The following is a 20,407-nucleotide window of genomic DNA, read 5'->3' on the forward strand; positions in this document are numbered from 1 at the left end:
TGTATTTATATCATTCTTACCACCACTTCATTTTCAATTCATCCAGGCTACATGACATTGGAACAACTTTGCCCCATTGCTCTTGAAGATCTCAGTTGGAAATATGTGCTCACATATCTTACTTTCCAGCCACCAAAAAGGCATGGTTGCGGTAACCTTTGTGGGATAATGTTACATTTTTAAGATTGTTGCATGAGTACCAGTGTGATTCATGCACTTGTTCACTCAGCAAATCAACATGTCAGTGGTTATATGGCCACAAAAACAATAGTTCACCCTGTGATCAGGCATTGTTCATGGAAGACATTTCTGTCATGTCAAAGTATGAAAAGGACAAGCTTAAATAATAACATTATTGGTCGCTGAATTCCATTTAGCTGCTTCAGTTACAGGGCCCTAAAAGTCCATGTGTGCACATCTCTGTATTTCATTAAGCAATTCAGACTTCCAATGGCTTCATGAATTGGAGTTTTCAGACAATAGATGGTGTTTAACGAAACAATTAGTAAAGTAAAAGTTTAAGACTATAATAATGATTAATAAACTTCTGGTATTACTCCCACTATATTTGTGTTTTTACCCCGAGAGCAGGACCAGCGTCAAGCTTGTCAGAATAAAGCTCACAACTTCCGGCAACAGTTTCCACAATAATATGACGGTAGAATTGTGTCTTTATTACGCAAACAAAACAATATGTTTTGAGAGCACATTTCTTAACAAATTATAGTTTCATAACCTATTTGTTTGTTTGCGTAATAAAGACACACATCTACCTTCATAATAAACAGCCTGGTTTCGATCGTTTGAGCTGGAGAGGATTCAAGAGCCGAGTTTCAATAGAAAGCACACAGACGTGAACACCCAGCCCTCAGACTCAAAACGGGTTTAGCCTGCCACCTAGTGGATGACATCAGAGTTACACCGGAGGACGACTCAATGCAGAAGATGTACGCCGTCTGTTGAATCTAATAATAGTCACACAGGAACATAATTACACAGAAGCTCTCTCTCTCTCTCTCTGATATATATCTATTTGAAATATATATATATATATATATATATATATATATATATATATATATATATATATAGAGTATTTATATATATATATATAGAGAGTTATATATATATATATATATATATATATATATATATATATATATATATATATATATTTCAAGAGAGAGAGAGAGAGAGAGAGAGAGAGAGAGAGCTTCTGTGTATATAAATCCCAACATTATTATGGTAATGAATCATTGAAATGACTGAAATGTAAATATAAATAACGAAAAAAACACATGTTTGCAGAAACTCCTTCATTTTATTCATGAGAAATTAGCATTAGCAGACATTCACTCGTGTTTTGGTGGATTTCCAGTGCACGTGATTGCGTCATAAAGTATCTGGATGAACTCACCTGTTTCGGGGTGTGGCCAGAGATGACTGCGGGTTCAGGTGTTTACCGCAAACACACTGCTCAGGACGACACGATGAATAGTTGTGTTTCCCTTTTAGGTTAAAATACAGGCACACTCTTCTTCGTTTCATTCTTTTATTTTATCATTGGCGGATAGTTTTGCTTCCCACTTTTGTAGCTTTCTTTTTTTTGTGTGTGTCATCATGTGGAGATTAGCTGCCGCGACCTTCCTGCTGTCGCTTCTTCCAGGTAATTCCTTTCGCTTCCTTTTCTACACATTGGCTTCGTGCTCTTTTAAAACAAGTCGATAAAAGCCGTTAATAAATTGAGCGTTTTTCAACATTTTGACTGAAATGAAACAAACTGGAGGTATCGGTCAAATGACATTGTTTGCCTATGTGACACAAAGATATTGTAAAAGAGGATTTTGTTTACATTTGTTTTCATTGAATTATTACTTGTTAGGTGTACTTTGCTCTTTGTAAGATGTAAACCATGATATGAATAGTCTTCCAGCTCATTTTAAAGAGCCTGTCCATACTTTGGGGCAGATCAACTCAACAGGTTTCATAACAGCTTGTGAATGTTTGGCTGGTAGTTTCACTGGAGGACACTTCCTGTGCCTTTTGTTTGCGTCACCTGTTTTTCTGGTTCTGCCACTTTGAAAATCAACTCCTAGGTCGAGAGAAACCCTTGTGCACATTGTTTCAGTCTGACCACACTTTTCCTCTTTGGCTTCATGGCGACACACGAGCCGATCCTCTCAATGGGCCGGCGTGAGCAGGTGGCTGTATTCCTTGTTGCACCAACACACAAACTAAACTGTCTCTACCACTTCGCTTGCAGTGTCGGTGTGTATTCAGGTGAATGTTCCTGAACAGGAGCGCAGCACACTCCTGTTCGCCTCAGTCATCCTCCGGTGTGACTACTCCACCTCTGCAAACCTCCAAGATGTCCTGGTCACCTGGAGGTTCAAGTCCTTCTGCAAGGACCCCGTACTGGAGTACTACTCCACAGGTACCCACATAGCCTAAGAGAGGCCGCACGAGTACAGCAGTTCTCTGGGAGCTGCTCTGCTGACATGAAACCGAGGCATCATGTGTAGGAATAATCTCATGAAGGTCCATCAATGCCCGGATGAATAACTTCAAACATGTAGTATTTATATTTATAGCTACAGTTGGGACATATTGTTTTCCTTTTTTTTTTTTTTTTTAAATATGTTTTTCTCCATATTTCTTAGTTTTTTTTTTATCCTAATCTTTTTAGTGCAGCCTTGGTGTGCCACAATGCATTTCACGACACGTTACGCTTTTATATATGACACTTTATAATACACTTTATTGATGCAGCGTTTTTCCAAACAAAGTTAAACAGTGGTTGAACTGCAGCTACAATATTTCTGGACTACCGTGAAATAAAATAAATTAGTTAATACAGTGCAAAATAAAATACACATAATTAATATAACATGTAAAAAGCAGATAGGCACAATGATAAAATAATATATTTTTTTAAGGATACAAATAAAATCCTTTATTCAATGGTGATGTGGGTAAGATCCGTTTGCTCTAAACATAAACTACAGGAATGTCATTATTCTGAAAAAAGGGATCACCAAAGGCAGTCGGGTTTGTCCTCAGGGGACCACGCATGTCTGTACAAACTCAGTCCGTCCAGTAGTCAGTGGAGATATTTTCAGTCTGGACCAAAGTGATGCATCCACCATGCATCCAGGTGTAAAAATGTGTTAATGGAAACTTTGCCTCTGGTCCTGCAGGGTACCAGTCTGCTCTCCAGTTGGGACAGGACCCAGCGAACGACTGCCCAGACCGCCAGCGCACGGTGCGCACGGTCATCCAGAAGAGGGGGAGCAGCGAGCCGACGCTGGGATCGGACTACCGTGAACGGCGGATCACCATCCAGAACAGTGAGTTGATCCGGCTCCACCCAGTTGTGTCGAGTCTTGAGACAAAATGTGGCCGTGATAACCCACGGACTTAAACCGGTTATCGTCCTCATTATAAATGATTTGCTTCACTTTTCATTTGGCTTTTCATTACAGGACTAATGATATATGGACTAATCAATTAGTAGATTGACAAACTGTATCTGTAACTTTTTGATAATCCCATACTCATTTTTATGTAAGAAAATAAACTCAATTTACATTATCTATGGTTTTCTTAGTCCTTTACACCAAACGGCTCGTTCATGATCTAGTAAATAATCCACAGATTAATCGATACTGAAAATAATTGTTAGTTTTTAGTTTATCTGTCTCAGTACAAGGAGAGAATTGTTTGGTTTGATGTTTAAACTTTGCTTTTAAACGGAGACGCCTCTCTGTGTCCGCACAGAGGCTGACCTGGTGATCACGGAGGTGATGTGGTGGGACAACGGGATGTACTTCTGCTCTGTGGATGCTGCTGGAGACACGTCCGGAGACTCTGACAAAGAAATCAAACTCATCGTTTACCGTAAGAAACAAAAAGGAAAAAAATGTTCACTCACTGATTTTAAAACCTAAAACTGCGTCATAGGTTGCTATTTGGAGCGGTAACAAAATCGGGGACATAAATCCGTATGAACAAGGTGTCTTTCTTCCCCTCTCGTCTCAGACTGGTTAACAGTGTTGTTCATCGTCATCGGAGGCCTCCTTCTGATCCTCCTCCTCGGCATCTGCTGCTGCCAGTGCTGCCCTCAGAAATGCTGCTGCTACGTCCGCTGTCCCTGCTGCCCGCAGACGTGCTGCTGTCCTGAAAAAGGTAGAGAGCCGAGCGCCGTTTAGAAAACGCTCCTTGTCGGTGCCTTCGGGAAGCTCCGGCATCCAAAGCATGGGATTAAATCGACAGTTTATGTTGTCAGAAATACACAGAAGACAAACGACTCGGGAGGGGAAACAAATTATAGCTTTTTTTTCATGAATTTTAATTGTTTGCAAATATTGGTGGATGGCCACAAAAAATTATTCTTAAAATTTTGGAAAATATAAGTTACTATAAAATAACTGAAAGTAAAATGTTGGCGAAATATCAAAGTGTCTGGAAAACATTTTCAAACATTTTAGAGACAGAGACAGGTCTGAAATGTGTTTGAACAATATGTGTACAAAGTTGGAAAATGTAAAAATTATTCAATCAAATAAATGAAACAAACGTATATAAAACGCAGTGTAGTATGAAACCAATCGCATACATTGAAATCATGTGAGGAAAGCATCTTGTCACGGCTAGAATGGACAGGAGACATTATCTCAGTGACTAATAGTGTCCCGACTGCAATCCTGTGCATTGCAGTAGGTTACCTTAACATCCTCCCATCCGCGCTTTGGCATTCATACTGTTCTCGTGGTCCCTCAAAACATGTTAAAAAAAAAAAACCTGCCTGTGTACTTAGTGAGGCCCTTCTTGTATTGTTGAACATTAAAGAATGTGCTGTGCTCGTCTTTCAGCGGTGATGCAGCATCGTATGATGAAGGAAGCTCAGAGGGCCATGGCGCCCTGGATGGGAGGACAGCCGGTATATGCACCAATGAGCTCCTCCCAGATGAACCCGCTGCTCTACTCAGGTACACACCTACACACACAAATCATGTTGCTCAGCAAGTAATGAGCACACTGTGGCTTTAATAGAGTTAGACCGTAGGTGGGCGTTCATCCACAAATGTCTCCAAATAAATCCCTTTTATTTTGTAATTGTTTTGACCTCCCCAGGGTCTGCTTCAGGGAAGAGCTACCCGATGAAGCCCATGCCCCTCCCTCCTCCTCAGTCAGCTTACAGCATGCCCGTTCCCAGTGTCCACGGCACACACACCCCTGCCAACTCCAATCACATGCTTGATTACCTGGAGAGCCAGGTGAGGGGGATGGACATGGCGAGTCCTCTGCTCCAGGTATGCGACAATGTTCTTAAGTCTGTTTTTGTTAACTGAGAAGCGGCAGATTATTTAGCCATATTGCATTTCACAGTTTGAAAACAGTCGCTGACGTTCCTTTTTACTTTTACTTTACTTCTGCATTTTAGCATTGTTTTGGAAGCCAATAATGTAGAAAGCACATTCTGAGTTATCAAACACAAACTACCAAACACGTTCTTGTCAAAGCAAACAAAAAGATCTGTTCTAAGGACGAGATTTTTAGGTATATAATATGATAAAAGTTGATAATCGTTGCAATGTAAGAAGATGAAATCAGAAATGTGGGGGCTGATTTATACTTAATCAGAACTCTCTTCTTTTTTCTTTTTTTTTTTTACTGAAAAAAAAACTGAATGTCTGACCAAAGTAGATCAACAGTGTTGATTTATGTTACAAATGGCCACACTTGAACTGGGCCCTTTACAATGCAGCACATAACTGAGTTGGTTTAGAAAATGTATCGTTTCCCCAAGGAACTGGATTAGCTAAAGGCAGTACGCAACTGGATTTGCCTCATGATCCATTTAGTTAATAGGTGATGGCCTGAACAACAGCCAAAAGTATTATATGTATTCAATTTCCTTTTATCTTTTCCACTCACAACAATATTTTTCTCTTTTTTTGTTTTGTCATTTTGCAAAGTGGAAATTGGCAAAGGTGTTGTATTTTGCTTGACATTTGTCAGGGCAATTGTTGTGTAATTTCATGACTGCATCATTTCTAGTCTTATAAATGCCAACAGAATATTCTTGTGCTTCTGTCAATGTCACTGAAATGTACTAGTGGAGGTTTTCATTTGTCTGGTGTCTTCTTCCCATCAGTCCCAGCCTCCTCCTCCCCAGCACATGCGTCACCTCTCCTCCCACATGCAGCCGATGCCCCCCCACATGCAGCCGATGCCCCCTCACATGCAGCAGATGCCCCCTCACATGCAGCAGATGCCCCCTCACATGCAGCAGATGCCCCCTCACATGCAGCAGATGGCACCCCCTCCCCAGCACATGCTCGTCAACGCCCCATTTCCCTCCGGCCCTCCGAGCATGATCTCTGCCCTTGATGACGGCCCGACAGAGCGTCGCGTCATCACACTTCCGCCGATAAAAGAGCAGCCGCCGGCCAGGTTCCAACCCGCTGCACCCAGGACACGGGCCCCGAGCTCCAGCGAGAGCAGCCGCAGCGGCTTCGGCCGTCGTGACGAGCGAGGGGGAGCGGGCAGGCGTATTCTCAGGAGCTACAGCGCGGAGTCCCTGGACGGGCCACGTCAAAGAGGAGGCATGGACCGCCCCCGCTCCCGCTCCAGGGAAGACCTGTTTGACAGCAGGTCCCGAGGAAACTCTTCTCCGCCAGCATCCAGGGCCAACAGAGGAGAGGCCTGGAGCTCGGATGATGAGGGCAGCAGCAGCAGGAGAGGAGGAGGAGGAGGAGGGAGGAGAGGAGGTGGAAGCTTCGTTGAGAAACCTCCCAACTACTCTGAGTACGAACCTGGACAGAAACCGGGAGCACGGAGGAACCAGCACTACTCCGTAAGACACACAATGCTTTAGTCGACAGACACCCACACCAACGCGCTTACAGTACACCAAGACACACGCACACATAATCAAGCACACAGTCATTATAACACAAAGTCTAAAGTGTGTCTCTCTTAGGGCAAGAGTTATCAGAGTGGCACCAGCGTCGTCATCTGAGTCCTCCAGCTGTGAAAGCCCTGCGACCTCTGTGTCAGAGAACATGGCCATCTCACTAACTGGGAGCCATCTTGTCCGGCTACTGCTACACTTTTGAATGCCAACATTTTTATGATGTAAAATGAATCGTGAATGTTCTCTTTCATCACATGTTTCGAGAAGTGAAAAGCTTAAGGATTCCTAAAATGTGAGATTGAAGGCGTTCATCAAAGTGTGAAGGCTGTAAAGTAAATGCCAATGTGGAAACTCATTTGGTAGCCTATAAATGTCCAAGATATTGATGTCAAAGTCTTTACTACTGAACAGAACTTTGGGATAATATCCTCCTCCTCTGCTGGTTCATCAGTGTAATAGAAATCTGCAGGCCAGATTGGGACTTAAAAACCTGTCAAATTATTCTCATGTGTGCCTTTTTAAATGTATGTTCCTACCTACCTAAAGCTCTCTTTTTAAGCAGGAACACAATTATAATTGGTACGTTAGAACTATTTAAAGCTGCATAAATATGAACAGACTCTTGTGAATGTGCTGGAATTAGTTTTGAGCTTTTTATGATTTTTGTAAATAGTTATTTTTCATATCTCGTGGATGTCTTGAAGTGACTATAGTGTAATGTTTTAAAGGAAAAGGTGTGGGCCATTTTTTTTAAACCTTTTGTACATGACATGAAGTATTTACACTTATGAATAACTGTGTAAATATGTATTTTACATGGTTTTGATAGAAACAAATTAAGTATTGTTACAGGCCCAAAACCCTGCTATATTTTGCTCTTTAGATTACGGTTGTTGGCACAACTGAAAAATGTAATCCTATTTTATTTTCAGTGTACAGTTTTGGAAACGTACCATGGTTATTTTTCTCTCCCTTTTGGGTGTATAATGGAAAAGTTATAATACTAAACTAAAAATTACTTCCCCCATGCAATAAAGTATAACAATAAAATCTCTTCATTGATTTTACACTGTGCAGTCAGTTTGTTTGTTTGTTTAGAATATTGAAAATAAACGTTTTACCTTCGGTACAACAACCCTTTTTTTTTGTCATTAATAAACATTCCACTTCAACTTTATTCCAACAACTAAATAATAGCATGTGCTTGGACTCAACAACAATGTGACCAAACATAAAACGATTAGGAAACCAAACAAAATGTTATCGGTCACAATGAATTCATAGCAGTACTCTTAATTTAACCAGACTGTTAAATTCTTACAATCAATCTTGATTGAGGTCAGTTAATGTAAATCATACAAGACAGATTTTTCAGTTGTTTTCATTATTGTAGCCTACTACTCGTATTGTTGTTCCATTCCATTATCCTATTTAGGGGCTCTCGAGCCGATCCTGACATTGGGCGAAGGCAGGGTTGACCCTGGATAGGTCAAAAGGTCACCAGTCCATCACAGGGCGCATAGACAGACAGCCATTCACCCATTCACCCTCACATTCACACCTACGGGCAATTTAGAGTCCAATTAACCTGAGCTGCATGTCTTTGGACTGTGTGACAGTGCTAGCCACCACACCACCGTGCAGCCCTGTATTGTTGTTGCGCCTGGTTATTAACTACTTTATATGGGCTACTCCTGGGTAGGCTTTAAATGAGAACATATAATGTATTAGCTGATTTATATTTATAATGTACATCTGTAAAGTAACTAAAGCTAACTGAAAACATGTACCCGAATGGAGTAAAAAGTACACTTTGCTTCCAAAATCTAAGTATAAGGAGCATCAAATGTAAATACTCAGAGTACAAGTACCTCAGTGTGGGCCGAGTACAATACTAGTAAATGAACTTACATTCAACCACTAGATAAATAAACTGCCAACTGAGGGTTGTTTTGTGTGCACTTAAAGCTTCTAATACAGTTGTGCCTCGGTGAAAAGAAGACTCACAGTGGTCATTTGCTTAATTAGAAATACGATGGTTAAAACACCTCGATGAATTAATGAACAGAGCTTACTAACAACCGAAAGCACCACAGACGCGCTGCGCTGACTCCAGAACAGCGTTGTCAAAACTGCGACTGTGCAGTTGAGTCGCGCGCTGATGACGTCGCAGAGAGAGGAGGTACGGGTTTGCCACGTCGGTCTCCGTGCAGCGCATTTACACTGTTGCTCCTGAAGCCCGCGGCTAACTTTTAAAGCCGTTTTTTACGTGTTTAACCCCGAGAGAAAGCGGCCGTCCGACACCGCCGGCCCCGTCGTCGCCCGTCGCCTCACCAGTGCAGCCCGGTTTATCGAAGCTGGAAGGCGGAGAAAATGCTCGGTGCTGTCTGGACTCGTCAGGCTGGAAGCCACACAACTGACTGATGCATCCTCGTTCCCTTCAACCCACCGTGTGTTGTGTGAGTAGCGAGGGATTTGTGGAGATTAGAAGAAAAGGCACAACTGTGTGGATTTAAATGTGCACGCTAACCCCACGCGTGAGCTGCAGACTCGACGCGTGGGGGTTTTACGTCGTTGTTAAAGTGTGTTCACAAGTTTCCGCCGTGTACAAAAATGACAACGCCGTTAGTGCATGTCTTAGCAAGTCCCGGAAAAAAAAACACACCAGCACTTACTAATAAAGTGTTCCCCAGAGAAAAGCCAAGAGCTCAACATAGCTTCGTTAAATTAAAAATACTTCTTCCACCACTGTTAAAAAAAAGAAGCTTTCTTAAGAAGAAGTATTCAGATCATTTTTAGTATAAGTACTAAGACCACACTGTGAAAGTACTCCAGTACCAGTACAAATACTGCATTCAAAACCATACTTGCAGGTTAATATTATTGTTGCATTTTATTGCTGCAGATGTTTAAGGCGAATTGTAATACACTGTGCATACAGCAATGCGTCTTATTCTAATCGCCATATACGCTGCTCCTGTGTCAAACCACGCATGTATTAAAAGTTATGTTTTCAGGAGCTCTCAAAGAAAATACATGTCTAGCTTTGTGGCCATGCATACAGCGCAGTAGTTGAGTAAATGTACTTGGTTACATTGCACAACTGTGTTTTAACACTTTTAAAAGGACTTGCGTTTAGTGGGGAAACTAGAAACGCGTTGCACTTCCACAACATTACAAAATGCCATCCTGCAATCCCACCACTGTAGTTAATTTCTCTAGTTCTTGGTTCCTGTTTTCACTTTTGACTGGCAACTGTAACTTTGGTCCCTTGTGATTCGGGTTGGTGTGTGAACGGCTGCTTCCTGTTGAACATTTCATCTTTTTTTATTGGAGCTACACACTGGCCACAGAGCATGCTTTTTATCCTTGCAGGTTCCATATGACCATCAAACAAATGTTGACCTGCATGAAGGTTGGATGTTATCTGGCTCTGGTTTATGTTTGGTCACTGGCTGATCAAGTATTTTTATTGATGCATTTTCAAACCTGATAGTCTCCAAGTGGAGCGTATTAGACAGATCATCAAGCCAGTGATGTCCTGAAGGTGTTTCTGGTGTTTTCCAGTGCCGGCTGAGAATTATTTTAGCGGTATCAATGATAATCATGAGGATCAAATGTCCTCCCAGTATTTAGTCAGCTTCGGACAGCCGACCAAATTATGTAACACGTTTCCCTCTGCAAAATTACACTGATCGCACTGTGATGATGCCTCGGGGAAAAGACTGTAGAGTTAAACTTTTGAGTACTACAGCCTATGCAGTGACTTAAGCATCATCTGGCATTTCTAGAGCATGTAAACAGTAGACTATCATCTGCTTGTTTTATGGTTTCTATTGAGGGAGATGTCATGCTTTGCAGTTTAAGAAAGCTATCATCTTTTTAGTGCCGGAACGGGGCAAATATCCAGTTTGGAGGTGGCAAGGGTTTATTGATGTAACTACTTACTTTTGGGTACCTAAAGAAATTGGATGTAGGTAAGTTGTACTTTTCCTGGCGCTGCTGAAAACTGGCGAAGATGGTTTTTACATACAATCCTCTACTGAATGAATGGCATTGACTTGAACTGATTTATAAAGTTCTCAAATGTCTCATTAACCCCTTATTTTATTTGTTTACATTTTCTTATTTTGAACACGGAAACGGCACATGTATGTAATCCAACAAATAAAATCAGCTGTGTTGTAGGACAGCATAGTGTATTGACGTAAAAAGATGGCTCATTAATGCAAACGTGCATGCACGAGAAAAAACCATTACAGAGCCGGGAAACTGTACAATACATTATTAATAACCCATAAACATCCAGACCATTAGTTACATGTCTGAGTATGACGATGCTTGGAGAGTGACACAAAGTGAGGAGTCATTGGTCTTTGTTCAACATTAATCACTGTCTTAGCAGGAAAAGTTCCGTTCTGTTCTGTTACGAATAAGAACATAATTATTGACTGCATTCCAGTTCTGTGTGTCAACAAGTATTGTTCCTGCTAACTGGCATACCTGGAATAGAGACATGTCATTAGTGATGTGCAGGTTGGGTGAGTTTATTGAAAATTCCAAGTAAGTTATTGATGACTCTGTTTTTAAAACACACACACACACTTTGTGGGTTGGGCTCAGGTGGTTGTAAATCACAACGGGCCATCGTTAATGTTATTAGTTACACCTGTGCATTCCTGCTATAATGGGTTAATTATGGACTGTGAAAAAGGCCCTTTTTAATATCATCGTTTGTGAATCAGTTGACGCTGACACACGTGTATACTTGTAGTCTGGGAGCTGAGAAGAGGTTCAGGTGTCACGTGGAAGTATTCTGTGTAAAGTGTCTGACAGCTGATGTAGGCCAAGTGCCTCAACAGATATGGTGACTATTGAGGGGATTCTTCCCCTCAATCATTTCATGCAGACTTCGGCCAAATCCACGATAACACGTTTCCTCTATATACTCAAACGGACACGTTTTATTTTTTTAAACATAGTTACAATGCGGCAGATCACTCACTCACACAATGTTCTTTAAAATGACCACTTCTCACACATCAAGTTGGATGATGGGTCAACACACGTCGTTGTCTGTTGTCGTCTTGGTTAGCTCTGCTGGTGGCTGAAGTCCCTGTTGTACTGGAGAGCATTTATGCTTTTATTCGTTTACAGTTTCTTTGTGAACTTCACAATAGTTGTGCAGAACCAAATAAGCATTGCTAAGAAAAAGAAAGTCCTCTGTTTTGGGTCCATCGTCCTCCTCAAAGCCGAAAACTGTAAATCCAAACGTCCGCTCCGTAGGGCTGATAACGCCGCTGGACACGCTAATCGCTCCAATAACGGCTTGCTTCCTCCACATGTTGGCAGTAGTAGAATTATATAATATATATCTAAACCTCTATTGTTTTGGGGGCTTTAAACATCGGAGTAGTATGGCCGCAAGACACAAAGGATGTGCGTTTTTAAAATGGAAACGTAGTAGTGTGTATGCAGCCTTACACTTTGTATTTGTCAGTGGAGATGGTTTTTCCAACGTGAGCTTCAGCAGGTATGAACAGGTCTTTTACTCCGGCTGGTTGTAGATGTGGCTGCCGGCTCTGTGTTTCCTCTAGGAGGGCTTTTAGATGGATCTCTGATCTGGTAGCATTTTTATGAAGTAAAGCCAAGTACTCTGTTAAGTACTCTGAGTCAGCTTGCATGCAGTCATTTGCCAGTGTGTTAAGTAGACTGAGCTAAAAGCAATGCAGTAAAGTCCTACAGTTAACCCTACCGTCAAGAACTTATGTTGAAACGGATTCAATTTGAGAGGCTGAAGTTGTTGATGGAGCTGTATTGCATGAGACTGAAAGACTTTCCAACATTTTTCCAAGCCCATGATAACAGTGAGATTAGACAGTGTGAAACATCTCTGGGTAAAATAGAAAACAGTTCAACAGCACTACAAACCACACCCTCCTAATGACCATAACTATGGCATCATACTACCAACATTTCAAGAATAACTTTTCTTTTGTCCGACTAAGCATTCAAAACGTAAATAAATTCAGTGAATGGCAAAAAGCAAGTATCTCTATTATATATCAAAGTATTGACAACTTCTGCTAAAACCACAAATGAATCCACTTCTAGGAAATAAAACATTAACATTCAGAAATGATGGAGCGCCTTGATGCCCCCCCCCCCCCCCCCTTTTTTTTTTTTCTTTCGTCCCCCACTGTCGAATATCCTATAAAAGCAAAGACAATTCGCAAAACGAACGTCATACAATAAGTGTGTCGGTTGTTTTAGGCGACCATCTACGAGCTAAACCGAAAGAAAGAAGTGGCTTACTCACTGCTCAACATTTCCTGGGGAAACCCTGGCAGGTTGTGAGGGCTGACATGTACCACACTGACCCCGTTTATGTCACGATGACGAGCAATTGCTTTCCCGATATATGCTGATCAGAGCAGTGGCAAACTGACGGATGTTAGGGTTGATTGTGGCATGTTGGCTAAAATGCTCATGGCATCCTTGTGCGAACAAACACAATATCAAGGTCATCTCCATAATGTTGTACGATAAGTCGGTACGGTGTTTATTGCCTGTTCTCCTGCTGAAGTTGAGTTGTTGGCTGTTTCAAGGAGACTCCTTCAACTCTTCAAGATCTGAATATGTTTTGTTTTGTCTGTCGGATGTCTCGCCTGAAGCCCAGTAAGTCAGGTTTGTTGCACAGGAACAGTCCAAGTCTTTCCCAAATGAGCATTACAGATAATCACGCTCCTCGTATTGAGTAATCCAACACATCTGTTTTTAAATGGCACCCTGAAGAAGAAGAAAAAAATGCATTCACATGAGGCGCACTAGAAACCCTCTCAGGTAGCTGATGATAAAGAGCAAGTGTGTTATAATGCTGATACACTTGATGGAGAAACTGTCAGTAAAGGAAATACCGGCTTGATGCACTGTGCTCCAAGAATCCCTCTCCAGACTTATTGCTCTTTATGTATTACAGTTTACTTTTTGTTCAGTAAATCCTGTGGGCCATCATTGTAATCATACTCCAGGGTGCTGTAGATGTTGATTGAGCCCCAGGTTTGTTGGCCTTTAGTTTCCTTCCATCTTGACGTTACCTGTGTTTTTATGGACTTAACTTGTTCTAACGCAGTCTTGTCTTTTCTCCTCCCCCCTGTGCAGTGGCCTGGCTGTACATGGTGGCTCATTAAGGAGAAGGGGAGGATTCCCGTTGGCTGTTGGTTGGCAGCCGGCGTCCGTGGTTGCCACGGTAACTGGCGACCATGCCAGGAGGTCGCAGGGGCCCCAGCAGACAGCAGCTAAGTCGCTCTGCTCTGCCGTCCCTGCAGACTTTGGTTGGAGGCAACCTCGGCAATGGTACCGGTCTCAGGAACAGGTGAGTGCACAAACCCGCTCAAACTGCCGTCTGTCGTTAAAGCCTCACGCAGGTTTAAAGCTTCATGCAGGTTTTATCACTCTTGTGTGTGTGTGTGTGTGTCGTCTCTCAGGAGCAGTACCGTGGTGGGTCTGTCTGCGCCCCCTCTCTCGGCTCTCATTACTCCGGAGCCGGTCCGTCACTCGAGGATCCCCGAGCTGCCGTTGGACAGCAGCCTGCTGTTTGAGTTTCTGCTCTTCCTTTATTTGCTGGTGGCCTTGTTTGTCCAGTACATGAACATCTACAGGACGGTGTGGTGGTACCCATACAGCCACCCCGCTGCCTCTACCTCTCTTGTAAGAACGAACGCACACGCTTGACACACACCAGGCCTGAGCTTTCATAACTTCTAAAAAGGACAAACACTAACTTGATACCCAAAGGGTGCATCTCTTTAGTATTTTAGAAAATGTGAATTCTTTGAGTGAAATCTGCATTATCAACACTCTATAGCTCAACTATTTGTTGCTCTCTTTTTCTTCCAAGTTGCGGTTGCGTAGTCAGTCACCTTTTTTTCTTTCTGCTGTGGTTGAACCTTGTATACTGTGCTCTATTTAATCTTTTTTAGTGTGTGTGTGTGTGTGTGTGTGTGTGTGTGTGTGTGTGTGTGTGTGTGTGTGTGTGTGTGTGTGTGTGTGTGTGTGTGTGTGTGTGTGTGTGTGTGTGTGTGTGTGTGTGTGTGTGTGTGTGTGTGTGTGTGTGTGTGTGTGTGTGTGTGTGTGTGTGTGTGTGTGTGTGTGTGTGTGTGTGTGTGTGTGTGTGTGTGTGTGTGTGTGTGTGTGTGTGTGTGTGTGTGTGTGTGTGTGTGTGTGTGTGTGTGTGTGTGTGTGTGTGTGTGTGTGTGTGTGTGTGTGAAAGATACCGAAGATGACACTGAAATATAGGTTTTGTAAAACTGTCAGGTTTTTGGATTGGCATTTTGTTTTTGGCTGATTTTAGTTTATTGAGAGTTCATAACAGATTTTATTTTGCAGGCTCAGGTCTAATTTATCATGTTAAATAACAAATGGATCAATGGAAAAATAACGTTAGCTTCCTTTTCCTCTCTGTGTGAACAGAACTTTCATCTGATGGACTACCACCTGGCTATCTTCATCACAGTCATGTTGGCCAGGAGGCTCGTTTGGACTATCGTTTCAGAGGTAAACGCACAGACCTGCACAAACAATCCACGGACCCCATTTTAGTGCAAAGAAAACCCCCGTGTGGGAATCAAACCCCAGCGATGCCTTCCTGGTAACTGTGAGTGACTCTGTCTCGTGCAGGTGTCTCAGAGCAGCGGCGGATCACTGCTTCGCTACGTGGTTCTGATCGCGGCTCGGCTCAGCCTGCTGACCATGTGCGGCTGGGTGCTCTGCTGGACGCTGGTCAACCTCTGCAAGAACCACTCTGTGCTCAACCTCCTCTTCCTGGGATACCCGTGAGTCTCTTCTTATTTTAGATGCGCATGCCGTTTTCACATCATACGTCTCCCCTACTCATCCTGCCATCATTTGTCCTTTTTGTCCTCGTTTGCTCACCGCCCTCCTCCCGTGCCAGATTTGGTGTGTACGTCCCGCTGTGCTGTTTCCATCAGGAGGGAGGGAAAAGCCAAACGGCACCGGCTGACTGCGATTACCCAGCCGACCACCAGCAGACCGACCTAACCGAAAGCCCGTTCTTTCGACCACGTGACTTCCTCTTCCTGTTGCGAGAGAACCTCAGAGAGCAGTTTTCCAGCCCGCCGCACATGCCTACACACACCTGCCCACCACACACACACTCGCAGACACCAGAGTTGATTCGAGCAGAGGTGGAGGAGCTGAAGAGCGACTTCAACCGGCGCATCAAGGAAGTGCTGTTCAACTCCCTGTTCAGCGCCTACTACGTTGCCTTCCTGCCTCTCTGCTTCGTTAAGGTTGGTATCTGTCCATTTATTTGCATTTTTATTTTATTGACTTTTTGCTTCATAGTGCAGATTTCTGCAGTTTTTTCATGCTGCCTCCCCACCTCATCCAATCTTTACCATTCATGTTGCCTTGTTCATTTCGAGGTATGTTCACCCATGCTTTCGCTTTACTTCAACAGAGCACCCAGTACTATGACATGCGCTGGTCATGTGAGCATCTGATCATGGTGTGGATCAATGCGTTTGTCATGCTGATGAGTCAGCTACTGCCCCCGAGCTACTGTGACCTGCTTCATCGCTCCGCTGCTCACCTGGGCCGCTGGCAGAAACTGGAGCACGGCTCGTACAGCAACGCACCTCAGCATGTGTGAGTGGCGCCTTGGGGCACACATTTGTACACAATCGCGCACACACGGGTACAAAAATGACTCCGCTAATAGTTTGCGCCGTGGTGTCGATTTGTGTTGCAGGTGGTCCGAAAGCACCATTTGGCCTCAGGGGGTGTTGGTACGACACAGTCGATCTCTGTATAAGGCAGTCGGACCTTACAATGTCGCTCTGCCCGCCGATGTTTCCCACGCAAGGTTTTATGTGAGTACATGGTCTGTAACCTGGGAATGAGGGCGGACAGACTAATATGGATACCTTAACAATATGATAAAATACCACACAGCTGTGGCAACCTATGAAAAAAACGTAAACTGAACCACCTCGCTAATTTCAGCAGAAAAGAAAATACTTTAACACGGCCATAAATTAAGTTTTAGGCAGCCGTTGATTGTCTTGTAGCGTGATTACGTGATGAGATGCAATTCGGCTCTCCAGGTGACGCGGTGGTCATAGTTTGCATTTAAGTTGCTACTTAAACGCAAACGTCAGAGCAAAGTGTTGCAGATAGAAGAAATAATTTTTTACCCCATTGGGAAAGATAAACGCATATTCAGGTGGGGGGTTGTGTGAGTGGGAAAAACTCGCCACACAAACGTAAGAGAGCAGGTCAATAACCAGGTTGAAGATGATTTGATAATCGCCAGCTGAACACAAGTCTGACCCAGTGTGCTCTGCGTCAAGTAGAAGCGTTTTGACCTCGGCTGTGATTCACGATGGCAGGTCACAGGGGCGGCCTGTAAACTCTTTAGAAGCCTGTATTATATTGCAAATGTGCTCAGTCCACCCCTTTCTAGCTCTTTTCTAATCTATCTCTTGTCTGTTGGTCTTCCAGTTCCTGTTCCACAAACCATTGCGGATCCTCAACCTGCTGATCTGGATCGAGACCAGTGTGGTTTTGTACCAGCTCTACTCTCTGCTGCGCTCTGAGCGCTGGAACCACACTTTGTCTCTGGGCCTTATTCTCTTCTGCAACTACTATGTCCTCTTTAAACTGCTGCGAGACCGCATCGTGCTGGGCAAAGCCTACTCCTACCCTCTGTCCTCCAGCAGCCTGGGGCTCAAGTCGCAGTAAAGGCTCCTTCGCACAGCGAGACCTCACCTACGAACTCTGGATGCGGAGGGGAGACGGGTGGAGGTCTGCTGAAGGGACGGACTGTGAACTCACAATCGTGTTTTGATACGGTTCTATTTTTAATGCAATGTTTATATATATATATACCTATTTAAAGAATATTTTTATTTTGTATACTGTTTCGAGTTACGCCGGGCATTACCACGCTGACGACATTAGCATGTTGTGTTATGTTGTTTCTAAGTGACAGGGAAGTCAGGGAATGCCAGGAGGTGACTCTCACCAAAGATATTTTAAGTGCAGGTGGCCAATCACAGAGAGGACCAACAGTCGGTTCAACCAGACGAGCGACTCAGATCAGTGGGAGGAGTTGTGCCTGAGATCCTGAATCCTGATTGGGCGGTTGTGCTCCAACCCTGAGGCTCTTAGAGCTTTAATCTAGAACGGCATCTTAAGCACGTCTTCACTGGTGACTTTAAAGCAGAAGTTCAACATTTTGGGAAATGCGCCTATCGGCTCTCAGGTGTCTGTCCATCAAATACGAGGCCACAGCAGGCGAGGGTGAGCGTCATGTCGGCACAAAGATTAGATACACCGCGATGAGGACACCGCGATCTTTGCTCTGTGAAATGATAAAACAATCTGCCTTCCAGCACCTCTAAAACGCAACGATTGACACACTATGTCTCGTTTGTTTAATTAGACTAGCGCTAGCTCATAACCCCCCTCAAAACGGCAAATTGGCATTTTCCCAGTTAGTTTGAACTCAAACTAAAGCGGTGTGTAACTGTCAGACTAGCTGTTTCCTCTGGTTTCCAGTCTTTGTGCTAAGCTTACCTGCTGCCTGCAGTAGCTTCATATTTAATGTGCAGATAAGAGTGGTTTAGCTTTTTCCTTCAAATTGTCAAACTGTTGCTTGCAGCAGCGCCTCTGTGTGTATTTTTACCACCGAGTGGAACAAAACGTTCCTCCAAACTGGGAGGAAAACACTACTCTACTCTAATCCACTGCCTCTGCAGAGAATACTGCATTCTTCCTCGTCCACTTTTGTTACTTTGTTTTGACTATCGGTATCTGCTTGTTTTACGTCACCGGCCATCTGGAGGTCAGTTCCAACAGCAGTCTTTACAAACTTCCACCAGGCTCTCAACAAGTGAGACACTATTGGCATTAAAGCACAACCGAAAAATGTAACAAACGACAGCAGCTTGACCCTGGCTGTTTTCATCGTGCCCGACAGCCCTGCTCTGGTTGGTAATTAGAGAGTGGCGTTTGAAGGGCTGCTGCTGTAACACGGTGATGATTAAAGTCAACTTACTAATGTCTGACAATCCTTTGACTTGCCTTATAGAGCGTCTGCCTCATTTGTGTTCTTTAAGGTGACCCCGTCAATGTTGTTTTATATTTTTGGTGCCTGACTGCATGGATGGACCGCACCACACCAGGTCCATCTCTTTGTGGATTGGATGTAGATTATGGAACCCATGTGGCTAATAATAACGATTGCTGTTGGTACGTCCCGGGATCTAAACCGTCCCCCACTGCAAACATGCCGTATTGTCATCGCCCTCTCACGTGGATCTGACAGCAGAGGGTGTTTAGTCGTCGCATCTCCATCGGTGATGAATGCAGAATCAAGGGCGGGAGGGTCAAGACCGTGCGTCTCTTTCATTACCAGTTCATGTATTCTCAGTTACCAGAATGGTGTTACAAACGGGTTCGCCTTGCATGATATTACCTTTCTGTTAAGTCTCACCTGGCTAAAATCATTTCCCCCTTTTTTAATGAGCCTCCTCTCCTCTCACTGGCTCCAGCCTGCAGTCGGTCGTTACTGGTCCCAGTATTGAAAAATTAGGGCCTGTTAATTGTCGTTAGGAAAAAGGGATGAAAAGAAAATCAATACTTCCTGTGGTCATCAATTGGCTGCTTCAGGTTGAGTGATGGAGGTGGAGGAAAACACTTTTGAGATAAGCTGCTCTGCTCTTCAGAGGAAGTGTGAGGACTTAAACATGCCCAGTATTCTGCTTGTGTCTGCGACCTCGGACCATAAATCATCTCTCTGGTGCTTCTGTGTTGTTTCCGGTCATTTTCCACATGAATGTGGTACCTTTTTTTTTTTTTTTCTTCTCTCTCTCAACTGAATGTTGCTGATGATCTGAATTGGCATGTTTTTGAAGTTGGTCGCGATTAAGCACCATGACAGAATTTATTTTAATTTCTTTGTGGGTGTACTTTATGTCGCCCCTATTTCAATGACGCAGAAAGACTGCATTTTTAAGTTTGCTTTAAATCCTACTTCTATGTCAGTTCTTGCTTGAATGTTCAGTCTTAATCTGCCTTCTTTGTTGTGGTAACACCCACATGATCACAGCTGACGAAGAGAAATGACATTTGAAAAGAGTTTAGGTTCACCTCCTGACCACGTTGCCCTGAGGTTTTCTTGATCTTCCTCTAGCAAACAAGTGTTTAATTAAAAACTGATTCCGATGACGTCGATGTGTCCTTTTGTCAAATTGGGTCACAGTATGTTTTCGTGCCATATCCCAGGATGCAACTTCAGACTCGTGGTTCATCCTGTTGTTGAATGTGTCACTGCTGGAGAAGTCTCTGGAGCTGGCCCTCATTTTTCAGCTTTTTACACTGTTCAGTTTACCCACAGCATTTATAAAAATGCCTTTTGACATCCAAAATAAAACAAATGGTGTTTAAACAGTGATGGTGTTG

General features: G+C 43.3%; 2 protein-coding genes across 4 annotated transcripts; both read left to right on the forward strand.

The window, feature by feature from the left end:
* Nucleotides 1–1,445: 1,445 nt before the first annotated feature.
* Nucleotides 1,446–7,986, forward strand: LOC117728906 (immunoglobulin-like domain-containing receptor 1). Of its 2 annotated transcripts, XM_034529843.1 has the most exons (10): nt 1,446–1,666; nt 2,264–2,434; nt 3,198–3,347; nt 3,778–3,897; nt 4,039–4,185; nt 4,872–4,988; nt 5,134–5,312; nt 6,158–6,265; nt 6,308–6,859; nt 6,986–7,986. In XM_034529843.1, the coding sequence occupies exons 1-10, from the start codon at nt 1,621–1,623 to the stop codon at nt 7,022–7,024; spliced, it is 1,629 nt and encodes a 542-aa protein (XP_034385734.1). In that variant the 5' UTR covers nt 1,446–1,620; the 3' UTR covers nt 7,025–7,986. The 2 variants fall into 2 exon arrangements, with proteins under 2 accessions (XP_034385734.1, XP_034385733.1); XM_034529842.1 differs by having other exon boundaries at nt 6,158–6,859.
* A 1,073-nt stretch (nt 7,987–9,059) lies between these two features.
* On the forward strand, nt 9,060–20,397 carry tmem39a (transmembrane protein 39A). Of its 2 annotated transcripts, none has more exons than XM_034527248.1 (9): nt 9,060–9,378; nt 14,081–14,294; nt 14,407–14,629; nt 15,392–15,475; nt 15,599–15,753; nt 15,873–16,230; nt 16,401–16,588; nt 16,692–16,812; nt 17,444–20,397. In XM_034527248.1, exons 2-9 carry the CDS (start codon nt 14,182–14,184, stop codon nt 17,681–17,683), a joined length of 1,482 nt encoding a protein of 493 aa, XP_034383139.1. In that variant the 5' UTR covers nt 9,060–9,378; nt 14,081–14,181; the 3' UTR covers nt 17,684–20,397. The 2 variants fall into 2 exon arrangements, with proteins under 2 accessions (XP_034383139.1, XP_034383132.1); XM_034527241.1 differs by having other exon boundaries at nt 9,092–9,378; nt 16,662–16,812.
* Nucleotides 20,398–20,407: the final 10 nt, after the last annotated feature.

Source organism: Cyclopterus lumpus, chromosome 3 (assembly GCF_009769545.1).
Source record: "Cyclopterus lumpus isolate fCycLum1 chromosome 3, fCycLum1.pri, whole genome shotgun sequence".
Classification (NCBI taxonomy): Eukaryota; Metazoa; Chordata; class Actinopteri; order Perciformes; family Cyclopteridae; genus Cyclopterus; species Cyclopterus lumpus.